Source organism: Notechis scutatus, chromosome Z (assembly GCF_049901735.1).
Source record: "Notechis scutatus isolate UNSWTSFEM ecotype Mainland chromosome Z, rNotScu1.2, whole genome shotgun sequence".
NCBI lineage: Eukaryota > Metazoa > Chordata > Lepidosauria > Squamata > Elapidae > Notechis > Notechis scutatus.
Genome location: NC_142025.1, coordinates 83,008,917 through 83,023,311, shown reverse-complemented (window position 1 = coordinate 83,023,311; position 14,395 = coordinate 83,008,917). Strand labels below are relative to the sequence as shown.

General features: G+C 36.6%; 1 protein-coding gene across 2 annotated transcripts in view; it reads left to right on the top strand.

Annotated features, from left to right (window-relative positions):
• PARM1 (prostate androgen-regulated mucin-like protein 1) overlaps nt 1-13,375 on the top strand; it is a 50,428-nt gene extending 37,053 nt beyond the window's left edge. The window contains exons 2-4 of one of the 2 annotated variants that reach the window (XM_026679889.2): nt 5,379-6,044; nt 8,002-8,080; nt 10,947-13,375. In XM_026679889.2, coding sequence (XP_026535674.1) covers nt 5,379-6,044; nt 8,002-8,080; nt 10,947-11,031 — 830 coding nt within the window. In that variant the 3' untranslated portion in view covers nt 11,032-13,375. The remainder of the gene's footprint in view (nt 1-5,378; nt 6,045-8,001; nt 8,081-10,946) is intronic. The other variant, XM_087945854.1, reaches the window with a different exon arrangement.
• Nucleotides 13,376-14,395: the final 1,020 nt, after the last annotated feature.

Genomic DNA, 14,395 nt, shown 5'->3' with positions numbered 1-14,395 from the left:
ATTCAAATTCATTCTAATAACTGGTATAAATTTCCTTATAAATCTTTCACATTTCTTTTCAATATTTTATCAATCTTTAGAAACAATTGCAATGTTTCCCTCTCTTCTTTATTATTGCATTAATTATAAATAAACATGCCATTACATAACAATACAGTTTTATCTCATAGATTATTTACTTATTTCATTTCTAACTCATTACAGTATTCTACTGTCACAACACTATCTTTTGTACCTTTGCAGAATCCTCACTTTTAATTTAATTTAACCATTGTCTCTGTGTTTTCTAGCTGAGCAAATACCTTTAATTCTAGTACGTTTCCCCTTTTTCTTTATTTCCTGTTTTTGTCCCTCATAAGTTGTTTCCCTTTCTATCTTTCCCCCCTTTTTCTCACCCCTTCTTTATACCCTTCTCTCTCTAATTTTCCCTTCTGTAGTTTTCTTTTCTGCTTCTCCTTGCTGTTATACTTCTTTTTCAGACTATTTTTCTTTTTGGCTGTTCCCTTTGATTTCAAACTTTTAACTCCTTTCCCCCTTTTCCCCCTTATTACCACACTTTGCATTATTTGATCATTGAAAATGACTTCTTCTTTGTCTCACCCTTCTTCTTGCTCTTGAAGCTTTTCCTTTTCCTTTTCATAGTTCAGGATCTCCATTTCAGAAAATTCAAATATGAAGCCAAAGGATCTTCCTCCCCTTTCTGCATCTTCTTTCTGTTTTTTAAGACTCATCTTCAGTTCCTCCAGGAGTGATGGCATTTTAAACACTTTTGAACAACCACCCAATTGACTTTAAGTAAAAACAGAAAAAGAAAGAAAAAAACAATGCCAAAAACATTGTTTTTTTTAAATCACCAAATGATCCCAGACTGTTCCTTCTTGTTTCTTTCCTTTACTTTTCCTTTCCGTGGGTTACTGTATCTTTTAATAAGATTTCAGTTACAACGTATCCTCAGGAGTCTTTTCAAAGTTCCACTGTTAATCCTCTTTATTTTTCCAGGTGGCACTCCATTTTTCCATTATTCCAAGTCCCACCCTTTTGCCTCCACTCTTCTCCTTTTTAGGGCTTTAAAATGACCAAGAAAAAAATCTTTATTCTCCTTTTGACACTTAGATTTCAGTTTAAGGTTGCCTATTAGTGTCAAAATAGATTAATATAAATTTCTTTCCATACCATTTGTAATTGTCAATATAAAGGTAAAAAGGGGTTTTTTAACCTCCTTTTCTCTTTCCTTCGCCGCTTAAAGATCTTCTTTCAGAAATATCCCTCTAGGTACTTTTAGATTCAGGGTACCTTGCTTAGATGTTCTCTGTTGTTTAGCCCGGTTTGTCCTGCTTTCCTCTTTGTCTTCCTCCTGCACAATCTTATCCAGTCGGGTTCTTCTTTGAGGTGGCCATTTCTGACCACAGCTGCAACCACCTTTGGGGAAGGGAGTTTAGACGAGCCAAGGAGGAGAGATGTGGCTCCCCTCCACTCGGCTAGCAATCTCACCCCTCTTCACCACCTCTATGGGGTGGTTTCAGCCCCGAATCCAAAGGATTGGGGCGCTAAAGCGACGAGCACAGATCGAAACTGCGCACGATCGCGGATTTCGGTCTGTCACTGAAGAGACCCAAACCGGAAGTCCATCAAACTCAATTTGGTGGGCCAGGGTGGAAATGGCCATGGTGGTGCGGCCAGCTTGACATCATATCACTCGTGGGTGTGTGGGTGCCTGTGGTGGCCTAAGTGCTCTGCCAGCGAAGACGGGCTCTCAAGCTCCATTTTTGGCTGCGATGGCTTCCTGCAACCTTCTGCCAGTGAAAATGGAGCTCGAGAGGGCCGCCCACAGCTCTCCCGAGCTCCATTTTCGCTGGCAGAGGCACCAAAGGCCGGCCCTTTGTTGTTTCCAGGGTGGCCCTGCAGACCAGGTCTAAGCACCCAAGGGGCCGCATCCTGCTCCGGCCTTGAGTTTGACATCCCTGGTATACAATCTTATTGAACAGAGGGTTGGACTGGAACTCTAAAGTCTCTTCCAATTCTATTATTCTGTTTCTCAGGATGAAAATAGAAACCATAAATAGATTGTACTAAATGAGAAGCAATTAAAGTTGAATTCAGCTATTTTTCTCTGATAACAGTCTCCCTTGTTAAACATGACCTAAAAGTAATCTGAGCTGGAGGTTATATTTGATTATAAAACCCCAGAGCAAAACATTACACTTTCTTGCAATTAAGACAGAAATGTTAAAAATGAATTTTAGCCAACTTAAAAGGTATCTAGAAAGCAGATTAGAAAGACAAGAATGTTTATAAGCACCATTCATGTTTTTTTTTAAAAAAAAACCACAAGCAAGGCTGGTTGATTGTAGGCACTGCTTATTTTCTTCTTATAGATGTCAGTTTCAGAATAACTCTAGTCAGAGGCATTCTTAATTATTGTTTTGGCATTTAAAAGCAGCTGAATCATGGCAAAGACATTAAAGCTTAAGAACAAAGAAACCAGAGTATATTAAGTATTGTTCACATTGACTTATCAGCAGCTCCCTTGAGCTTAGAGAAATGTGGAAATGGAACATTTTACATTGAAAACATGCACAAGTAAAGTGGGAATTAGATGTTTAACAATGAGGATTTATTGTAAACCTGCTTAAAGTCACAAGAAAAGGTACCATCCAAATAATATATATGATTTATTGGAAAGGGTCCTGAAAGCTTAAGCCTTTTAATAACATTTGTTATTCTGAAAGGGTGTTATTAGGGTTTGTTTGTTTTTGCTGTCATAGATTAATATGGCTTTCATCTTACAAGATCTTTATTTATTAGTGAAACTTATATGCAATTCCATTCCCAGAGCCTGAGCAGCTGAGGGCCACTCATAATATTTCTGAAGGTCTTGGGAACTACAAAGTAGGAAAGGGCCACTCAGTGCCTATAGAGACAATTCATTCTAGGGGCAGAATGCAGATTTTTATTTTTTTCACTGTGATATGGAAGTTTTAGAACTTAAAATTTTACAATTTAAAACAGTATAAATAACAATACCATATCATAAAACAGTATAAAAACTATAACATAGTTTTTATCTTAATTACTGGGAAACAAGTTTATCCTTTCTTGTTTGATAGGTGTCTAAGATCTGCAAAAAGAAGCTGAGGGCTGCTTGTTGGTAGTACAGGTTGTCCACACAGGTTTTTGAGCCATGTGGTTCTCTAGTTAGCTTGTTGCTCACCTAATAACCTGAGAACAAATTTTGACATATACCTCTAATTTCTTAAGAGGGAATTAAGTCATGCTGATTTCCTCAGCCACCTCTTCTGGCAGCTGAAACCAAAATGTTCAGGATAAGACAATATTTTTAAGTAATATCCAAACATAACTGCTATATAAAGAATCATAGAATTGGAAAAGGCCATGAAGTCTAAATTCCTGATTTAGCCAGCTCCTATTTCACCAGTGAAACCAGCGGAGAGGAGCCCACCACTACATTTATATGTATGCATGTATGTATGCATGTATGTATATTATTCTATTATCAAAATGTTTCTAGTGTTGCAAATTTGTTGCACTGACAGTTCATACATTACTTAAAATAGCTGCCTTAGGGGGTTTCTTTTGTATGATATAAACGGTGATTCTCTGTTCCAGTGATGCAGAAATAATTTCCTTTGTCGACTCCTATTATAGGAGTTTGTGCTTCATTTGTTGGCCTTATACATACTTTCATTAACACATTTTTGTGACACTCCATAGCATAATTCATATTTTTTTCAAGCAGCTTCAGTGCCAATTTTTCTTGCAGCCAAGGAATGTGAGGATGGCAGAACTCCCATCATTATGTGCCACCAATGTTTGTGAAACCATTTTTGGGTGTATTCCAGGAGATCACAACCCACAGTTGAACCACCTCTTATACAATAATCTTCCTCCTTTTTTGCCAGATAAAGTGTAGCAGCTTTTTTAGTATGATACTTTTTCTTCAAGTGTGCTTTCCAGTGTATTTGTGATAAAGACATGCCAATTTCTTTTTTTAGGCTGGAAAACAACTTCCTCCAAGAATTGTCACAACTGCTGGTTCATGTCCAAAGTATCACTATCTGTCCAGTACTGTTATCCACTTGGAAAGAAAACTTGTTAGGAACTCACAATGGGCAATCAGCCACTGTTACAATGTCTTTCTTTCAATTAATTCAGGGGATGAGATTTCACCTCATAAAGTTGAACACAGCATTCCTAAGACTATAGATTTTTTTTTTCTAGTCGGTCATCTCTCTTGCTTCTTCTTCCTGCTTGAACTTCAGTTGAGGGCCACCAAACCTGTTAGCTCCTTTTCATTTGCTTAGAAAGGGTTAAATATAGCTTCGTCAGACTTAATGCTGAATTCTTTTCAAAGATAAGGTTCCTGCCAGAAGACCAACCATGCTAAACTAATTCAAAGGACTTCTAATCCAGAATTTTGTTCCTATAGAGACCTACGGGAATCTAGGCAGGAGATGAGTTCAATGGAAGTCTTGGGCTTGAGTTCCCCATACCTGATCTAAGGAAGCTTACATTGCCGAACTTGAGGGTAATCACTTATGGCTAGTAGCTATTGACTTTCAAACTTTATATATACTAAGGGGAAGCATTTGACCTAATTGATTAGTATTATCTTGATTTATAATTCACTTTCAACTGTATAGCTGAATGTATTTGTGTTAATATAAATGGAAAAAGAAATGACATTGTAATAGGTGCATCCTTCATACCACCCAAACAAACAGAGGAAATAGATAATTTTTTTGCCAATCAGTTAGATTAGGTGTGCAGCAAGTACACTGCAAAACTATTAGTAGAAGCTACTTCTCATCTGAATAATTTATCCAAGTACTTCCTTTCATTTCTCCACAGGAGAAAATACGGTAGCAACTTTTATTTTGTTTTATTTAAAAAAAAAATGTCCTAAGTTTACCTTCAGGGTTGGAAAATGATAATTAACTTACTGAAAATAAATCAAGGTGAGCAAAACAAATGGAAATTTAAAATAGCTATAATACACTATTATGGTAAGGAAAAGTCCGTTAGTCATTATTGACTAGGGGGTGGTGCTCATCTCTGTTTCAAGGCCATTGACCCATGGACATGTGACCAGCATGATGTCACAAAGTGCTGTGACCTTCCCATCGAAATGGTACCTATTTATTTACTTGCATTTGCATAATTGAACTGCTAGGTTGGCAGGAGCTGGGGTGAGGATGCCAGCCTTCCAGATGATGAGCCCAGCTTCTTAACCGCTGAGCTACCATGCCACCCCAGTAATAATGGTACCTGTGTTAATTCAGATATCTAAAAGACAATGATGTAAGTAAATAGGTTGTCTTGGAGGCTACTAATACAAATGTTCCTATTCACTTATGCAGGACTAAATATCTACTCCATCTCCTCAATGACTATATCTACCATCTCAAATAAAATAGAAGTAACCAACCAGACCCCTACACTCAACAACACTTCAGCAGCTGTAGAAACAGTTACAAGTCCTGTTACTCTTACCTTTACAACTACACTGACACCTACTGAAAATGATACGATCCTATTGTCTACTACACCTAATGACACATCAAGTACATCAGAGATAACTGTATCAACAACGAATTTGTTATCACAACCAAGCACTGGATTACAAAGCACAGAACACATGCCAACCTCGGTGATGTCAGTTGATAGCTCAGCAATAACTAACATTTCCCATGTAGAAACTGAAGCCACCACTACTTCAGGTATTACGAATGGATCATCCAACAGCAGCAGTTCATTTCCTCATGAGGACTACACCAGCTCTTGGGTTACTCAATTATCAAGTACAGAAGTGTCCACAGTACCTGTGACATCCAAGAAACACCCTATGGAAGGAACCATGTCTGGAGTCACTACTAAGCCACCCATCTCATCAAGCTCTGTGGGAAAGTTTACATATTCACAAGGGACTTTAGCAAGTAAAGCAATTGTTGCGACCTCTCCTATTGGCAGTACCAGTCTCTCCTCAGAGGTAACCCTGCAAGAGGTTCAGCAGGGTTTGAGTTCAGGTGAGCCAATACAGCTAACTACCTATAATGCTTGTCTCCCTCCCTCCTTACCTCCCTCCTTCTCTCTCTCTCCCCGTCATTAATTCTCTCCCCAAATCAAGCAGTACAAAAAAAGAAGTAATAGTTACAAAATACTTGGTCAGGCTTTCTTGAAATTCTAGGAGCTGAAGTCTGAGTCATTTAAAGAGCATCAAATTGTGGAAAGCTAAATGATTGACTACCTTACTCCTCCCAGGGTTAGAAAGTATGCTACAAGCAGATCCAGATGACTCTGTATAATAACATTATTATATTATGTATTCTTTTCTTTCCATTACTTATCAATGAGAAAGAACTTCTTAGTTCTACGTGAAGCGCCATGACCACAGCTGCATGAGTGACGCAGGCTTAGATCGAGGAGTTCTGCAGGGCGGCAACATGGCCCTCACCATCTCCCTTTGTGCGCCACTATACGTTGGAGACCTTTGCCTCAGCTGATGCTGTCTTTGGGAGGAGGGTGCTTCAGAGAATGCATGTAGCTAGGGGGACTCAGGACCACAATCCCCGCCCACAGGGACACCAGGTTTTGGTATGTCCCATCCATGGATTCTCCAATTGTCGTGCTGGAGAAAGAGCGTTGTCTTACCTGAACGCTTCTTCTCATCACGACGATGGAGAATCCATTCCCTCCCTGGGAGGTAGTCAGGTCCTTCATCTAGCACAGGACGGCCAGAGGAGCCAATGCCACAGAAGAGTCCTACAGAGTGCTACGCCTTCATCATGAACTGGGGAGAATGACAGTTGATGAAGGGTGTGGCAAAAACAGTTGGACTCAGTCTCTGGGCAGAAAGGCATGTGTCAACCCATCCATGGATTCTCAGGTAAGACAACGCTCTTTCTATTGCATATGATGAAGATAATACAAAATATTGTACCTTAAATAATGTGTCGGTTGGCAGAAAAACTACTAGGTTTCTTCTGAATATGAACAATAGATATTCAGTTCAGTAATCAAACTAAATCATAACTCAAACTAGCTGGAAATGTGATTTAGAAGTCCTTTTCTTATGCCTATTGTTTACCACTCATAAAACCTGGTTCTTTCTTGTTAGATTGCTTAGGAAAATGCAAAGCAAGAAATCCTTTTGGTTCTGATAGGTTCACAAGGATCCACAGAAATTCTAGGATGCTATTTTGTCAAGAAATTACTCTCCCCCCCCCCCACTTAGTTTACATATCTGGAATAACTCCAAAGAGAATAAATAACAAGTACAAGTTTTTAAAAGATACATGTATGTGTCAAGTACCAATGAAACGGAGAGTACCAAGCATGGAAGTTGAGCTAGCTGTTTTTCTTCCACCTTGGCAAGCAGATAAGAAGACAAAAAAAAAGTCAGGACTCCAGAAAGGAAATCATTCACTACTTGCTTTCTGAAGTTCCTTTTTTTCTTTTCTGAGCTAATATAGAAGCTAGAATGTCATTTAGCAACCAATTAAGAATATGAATCTGAAATTGAAATTGAAAAGCATGCAGATTATATCTTACCACAGTGACGTCATTTCATGGCTTAAGGCAAAAAGCTGTTCTCTTAGCTTCACACTGCCATTTTTAGTATGTGCATAACAATATTGATCTACCAGAACAGCTTTTACTGAATTATGTATGTACAATTTGTGATGATTATACTACATTATTGAAGTAAACTCCCCATCTGGCATTTCTGAAGAATGTGAGACAATAAGAAAGTATGCAAACAATATATTTACAGTACAGTTGTAGATTACACAATGTAGTAGTAATACATTTTTCCAGATAATTCTTGTCTCACTGTATACTTAAAAATTAGTTTGGCATTGCTAAATATATTATTTCAGAGCACATTGCGCAAATAAATTGTATTGTTATGAATCCAAAATAAAAAAATATCTTGAAATGGTAACGTCATCCAACCAATTTATGCATTTTTTTCCTATGCAGGAAGCATTGCAGCTATTACTATAACCGTAATTGCTGTGGTTATATTGGTATTTGGCATAGCTGCATTTTTAAAAATCAGGTAAGATTTGGCAAACTTATTCAGAAGAAAAATAATCATTTGTTTGAACGATTGAAATGGGCTTTGTAACTGTTTTTAGAACTGAAAGTGGGTGCCTTCCCCATGTCATATACCATTGCTAATTTTGTCTCATTCTACATACAGTATAAATAATTATAAGATCACAGCCATTTGTATGTACATTGTCACAGTATTAACTGTTTCTTGCATTAAATCCTTTGGTGTTCTGGATTTACATCGTTCCCTTACTATACCTCTCAATAGTCCTTAGCCTTTCCCTTTTCTCTCTCTTTCATTTGCTGCGCCATTAGTATTCTGAAGCTTATACCTCTAGTCTGCTCATCTGCAGGTTTTTATACATTTCTCTTTTTTATACTTTCTCTTACTTCTTTGCACTCCTGACATTTTCTTCTGATTCTATTCTGTTATCTCTTGCTATCTATGATATTTTTCTACAACCCGAATTGTGATATTGTGATGATCTTCTCTGCACAACCACAAAACTTTCTGCCTTCCCATCTCCTTCTGTCTTTCTTTTTTCTTTCCTTTCTTCCTACTTTCCTTGCCTGCCTTCACTCTTTCTAGAGTCACGGTATTTTTTTAATATCATGGCAACCACAACTAGATGCAATATTCCAAGTGTGGTCTCATCAGAGAATTATAAGTGGCATTAACACTTAATGTGTTCTTGATTCTGTTCCTCTGTTGATGCAGCCCAGGACTACATTGGCTCTTTTGGCATCTGCAGCAGACTTTTGCTTCATATTTAAATGATTGTCCAAGTTTCCTCTCGCAGTTACTATTATTGAGCCAAACATCACCTATGCATCTCATTTTTTTCTGCCTCAATGTAGAACCCTACTTTTCTCATCATTGAATTTCATTTTGTTAAATACGGCCCAGTGTTCAAGTCCATCAAGATCTTTTAATGATCCAAAGATGACTTTATTTGTCTCTAAGTGTTTGCAGATTCATTGATTATCTTTTCCAGAATCTTCCCAGGTATGGATATCAGGTTGATAGATGCATAGTTTCCCAGATCCATTTTTTTCCTTTCTGAATTACATGAGTCCTTTTCCAGTCATCTGGTAGTTCCCCAGTGCTCTGGGATATGGTTCAGTTGTTCTGAGATCACATCTGCCAATTCCTTCAGAACCTCTGATGATTTGGAATTTCTGGAATGGACAGGTGTTTTCTTACCATTTTCTTGCTTATTTTGACTTGCATTCCTAATCTGCATTTTCTCATTTTACATCTGCATTTTTTGATAGATTGGACTGTTTTTTCCTTTAGTGTAAAGAGAGATTTTAAAAAATTAGTTAAGCAGTTCGTCTTTCTCCTTGCTTCTCACCACCTTCTTGCCATGTTCTCCCAGTAATGGACCAATCATTTCCTTGACTTTTTCCTTGTTTTTTTGAAAGAATCTTTTTTGTTATTTTTGACTTTTGTCACAACTCTTAGTTCATTTGAACCTTAGTTCTCCTGACTTCATATTTCCAAGGTTCAGGCTATGTGCTGATATTCTGTCTTAGTTATGTGCCCCTCTATTCTCTTTTCATACTTGTCCTTTTTGTCTTGCATTTTATCAGAGAGTTCTTTGTGTAGCCATGTTGCTTTGAGATTTCTTATTTTTCTTCGTCATTGGAATTATGCTAGATCACACTTTTATAATCTCAGTTTTCAAATTTTCTTTAGGTTCTTGGGTTGTTTTCCCCTTGAGGGTCCTCAACCATGGAATCCTTTTCAACCTCTCTCTATGTTTATTGAAATCAGCTCTCTTTTGTAAACTCTAGTTTGACTTTTTCTATTGCTTGTGCTTGCATAATGTCGAATTTCAGTATTGCATGATCACTACCCAACCATCCCCAAGGTTCCTGTAACTTCAACACCTACCATTTCATCTCTTGTTAGTGAGAATTAAGTCCAGTATGGCTGACCCTCTTTTTTCCTTCTTTACCTTTTGGGAGACAAGTTTTCTCCTTGGTTTGTCAGGAATCTATTTGATCCTCCACTAGGTACAGAGTTTGTTTCCCAATTGATATAAAGTTAGGTTCCCTTACACCCTTACTATCATGATGTGCTTAGTTAATTGGTTAACAAAAAGTTCATCTATTTCCTCTGTTTGGTTGGGTGGCCTACCATATATATTTATAGCAATATAGTAATTGCACTTAGACTTATATACTGATTTTATAGTGCTTTACAGACCTCTCTAAGTGGTTTACAGAGTCAGCATATTGCCTCCAATAATTTGGGTCCTCATTTTACCCACCTCGGAAGAATGGAAGGCTGAGTCAACCTTGAGCCTGGTGGGATTCGATCTGGCAAATTGCAGTAGAAGTAGCTTGCAGTACTGCACTCTAACCACTGCGCCACCAAGGCTCTATATATATATCCGAAAGGTGCTTTTTCAGGAGGCAACTTGTTTGTCTTTCTTGTTTTTCTTTTGAAGATATTTCACTTCTCATCCGAGAAGCGTCTTCAGCTCTGACAGGATAGTTCACCTAGAGCAATAACATTCTTTTTCTCCTTTTATATTGACCCAAACGCATTTGAGAGTTTCCAATATGATTCTGCTGTATTTCTGTAGAGATGTAGTTATTTCTCTTATATAATGCAAGTCCACCCCCTCCTTTATTAGATCTGGGTTTTTTAATAATTTAGATCCATCTAGCTGTATATTCCCTTCATGGGTTTCATCTCACCAAGTTTCCGTATTAACAACAATATCATATCTGTCCTCATGTACTTGGATGTTTATTAATTTCTGTCTTACTCTGCATATGATAATGAGAAACTTTGGTGATGAAGGCACAGTGAAAAGGATGGCTAATTAAAGTAAAATACTGTTTCTTTTCATTCTTAGGCATTCTTCATATGGCAGACTTTTTGAGGACCATGATTATGGATCCTGGGGAAACTACAACAATCCACTGTATGATGATTCCTAATCTAAGAATATTAGCCAAGCCAAAGCTGTTCTTGTGTCGTGATGCACCTAATTCACCAAAAGCACTACGTTCCAGTTTCTTTTGACCTGCAATCTTATATTTTATTCCTTTTGCTGTTTCTTCCAGTGAATCTTTGGAGTTTAATAGAAGCCAAACTCTACAAAGTGAATCAGATTCAAGTGATGCTTACAATAAATAATTCAAGTCTTATTTAATAAGTTGCTACAGTTTCCGGAAAAAGATGAAGTTATATGGAATACTCCAATTAAAACTAAATTTTAGCAACATGATGGGTGAGCCTTTAGTGGCAGATTTGGCAGGAAGAAATAATATGGCCTCTTTAGCTGTCCATTAGCAAACCTTTAAGGTAAAAATTGCTTAATGTGAATCTCAGAAGATTAATATCAAATCTTGCTCTTGTTTATTTGCTTCACCAGGCTGTTTCTGTAAGAAGAGGATTCTTATTAACATTCAGATGAATATTGTACTATCTTATATTTCACTGAGGTTCTTGTTAATTGCTTTGTTAAGTAGTTGCTATAAATGGCAGTGCCATGTCAATTGCTTCCCTTTTCTTCTATCATACCAATTCAACAAATCCTGAGTGGTCATTAACAGAGGGAACAGCTGTTGGTCCACTGATAACACGCAAATATCATATTTAAGGAATGAAATTAATAATTCTTCCACATTCAAAAAAAAAAAAAAAACCTAGTAGATTTGATACATAAAGAATGAGATTATTTCCAAAAATAAAATGTTAACCTCTTTGATTTGTACCAAGTATTAACTATTCCATATTTTCTGGGTTCAGTATTAATATGTTAATATCCAGGATAATAGATTTAAGTTCAACACTTCCATCACAATTCCTCAGCTGGATGAAAAAGAAAAATAGAGGGTCTATATTGAAATAATGATGCTTCATTCCTATAAATTTTCCAGCAGTTTCTTGCTAATAAATTGGGGGTGGATAGTGAGTGGAGGAATTATAGACGAGTGGAATCTTTTCTTAACTTCTCTAAACACAAACACTAAAAACGGGTAAACAGACTCCACTTCACCAAGCATTCTTCCCATTTTGTTAGGCACAACTATATTTCAAGTTACATCTGAAAACCCTCCAAGCAAGTAGCATCCTTAAAATCCAGAGACGACAATATAAAATAATGTATAGGTAAACTTCCAATAGCTAAGAGCCTCTTTAAATCTAACTGGAAAAGACAAGTAAAAAATTACCCTTGAATGTTTGAGGAGAAGGTAAAAAGGAAGGAGAATCTGCTATAAGATTTGGTTTTAATGTTGAAAAGTGGGTTTAAAAACACAAGACACAAAATAAAACCTAGGAAATTGGAGGAGAATAATAAATTCTGAGTAATGAAATTGGGTTTGGACAGATTTTCTGCCTTTGCTTGTATAGTTCAGGGGATATTGGCAACAAACTACCATATATTTTTAAAATAGTGGAAGACGGACTGTTACCATTTTGTACCACAAAGCCCCATTTTCCAAAGAGTTCCTCAATTTGTCTCCATATTCTGCTCTATCCCACTATCAATAGGGATAGTCCTATCAATAGGACCATAAAATTTAAAAAATATCCAGTCCACAAAAAAGCTTTACTAAATATTATTATTTGCATTCAATAGTTGTCATTTTTCTTTTGTGTAACAAAGCTCTACAATGGTCACCCCTAACTTGAACACCTGAAAGCATTGGTCTGTAGTGTGCAGTGATTTATGCTGACAAGTAATTAGTAATGTTATATGCCAATTCAGAGAAAAGTAGCTCTAAAATGAATCAGAGTCATAGAGGCCTGGAAGGGATCTTGGAGGTTTTTAATCCAACCCATCGTACAAAGTAGAGTACTTAAATCATCCAGACAGATGGATGTCCAGTTGAATGAATGAATGAATGAAATCTAGCTTTGTGCAGTTGGATTTCAAATGAGTTTTATTCCTTTCTAGTCATTATCTCAAACTTTTTTTTTGTCCAGATCCTTAGTATAAATTGGAAGCTCCATTGATTTTCTATCTAATTCAAGTTTTAAAACCACCAACTTAGGTGGTGATCATTCTCCTCTCAAATAAGTATGAGTCATATTTTAAGCAGATAATAAATACTTCTTGACGGACAGTTTGTCCACCTCTCATGATCTACATCTGCAGTGACATCTATGAATGTCAAATTTTAAAACTTCAATTAAGAAATGAATCAGATGAAACCATTACAAGGTTTTCCCTTCAAGATTTAATCTGTTTGCATCATCTGTTGCTTCAGATAATAACTACCACTTTGCAAATTTGTATGCTACCAGTTTGGGTAAATAAAAATGGTTTGATTGTGAGTTTCTATGATTTTTTTTCCTATTTTTTCAACATATCTGTTTTATAAATAAAAATAAGGTTAGAAATAAGAACAATTTTAGGATAATTTAAGAAGTTTTTGTGTCTTTGCATGTTCTAATTATTTACATAATATGCAATACGTAATATTTGAGATATAGTTATTTAAGCAGCATAACAATATTTTAAAATTGACATTTTGTCATCATTCATAATGTTTCCTTTTACATTTTATCACCATACTGCTCTATTTAATGCTCTACAAATCATTTGGTTGCATGACAGTCTATGTACATGCTTTGCGCTGTTATCTAAAATGTCAGCTGTCTTCACTTTTGTCATTATTCAGAGTAAGTTTTTAAAGACTCTGCTATTTCTTACTATTTTACCATTAAAGTTGATTAAGTAAAATACAATGATGATTACAGGTGCAGATCTAATGGTATTAGACATGGGGGCTGATTTGTTTTATGTTAGGATAAAAATGGAAGGTTGAACGTAGTGACATCATGATGGAGCCTATTTAATTTAAGTTCTTGTTCAAATCACATGGGTTCATCAGGGCTACATACTACTTACTAGGGAAGACATCCATACTGAAGACAAAAACTATTTTCCTTTTAGTGCTCTATTGATTTTATAGCTACCAGAATGGGATTAGCCTAACAGTCTCAAACCCTGACACCTTTGTCTCTCCTTTCATATGTTCTTAAAGGACAGTGGTCTGTTAGCTAGTTGATCCAATCAAACACTGCTCTGACTTTTTTGTGATATCAAAGTGCAGTCATGTTTACCAAGTATACCTGTTGTTTTAACTTCCTGTTAAGTGAGTTCTGAGTTATCCAGGCAGGCATGGGGAGTGTACTCAGTTATGACCATAAATGAGTCTAGAATTAAGGTAATAAGTCATTATGGTCATATATCAAGGCATTATACGTCAGCCCAATTTTTTAAAGATTTTTTTTTTTTGAGGCCATGCAGCAAACACCACAGGCATTAGCAATCGCTGTTTGGTTTTT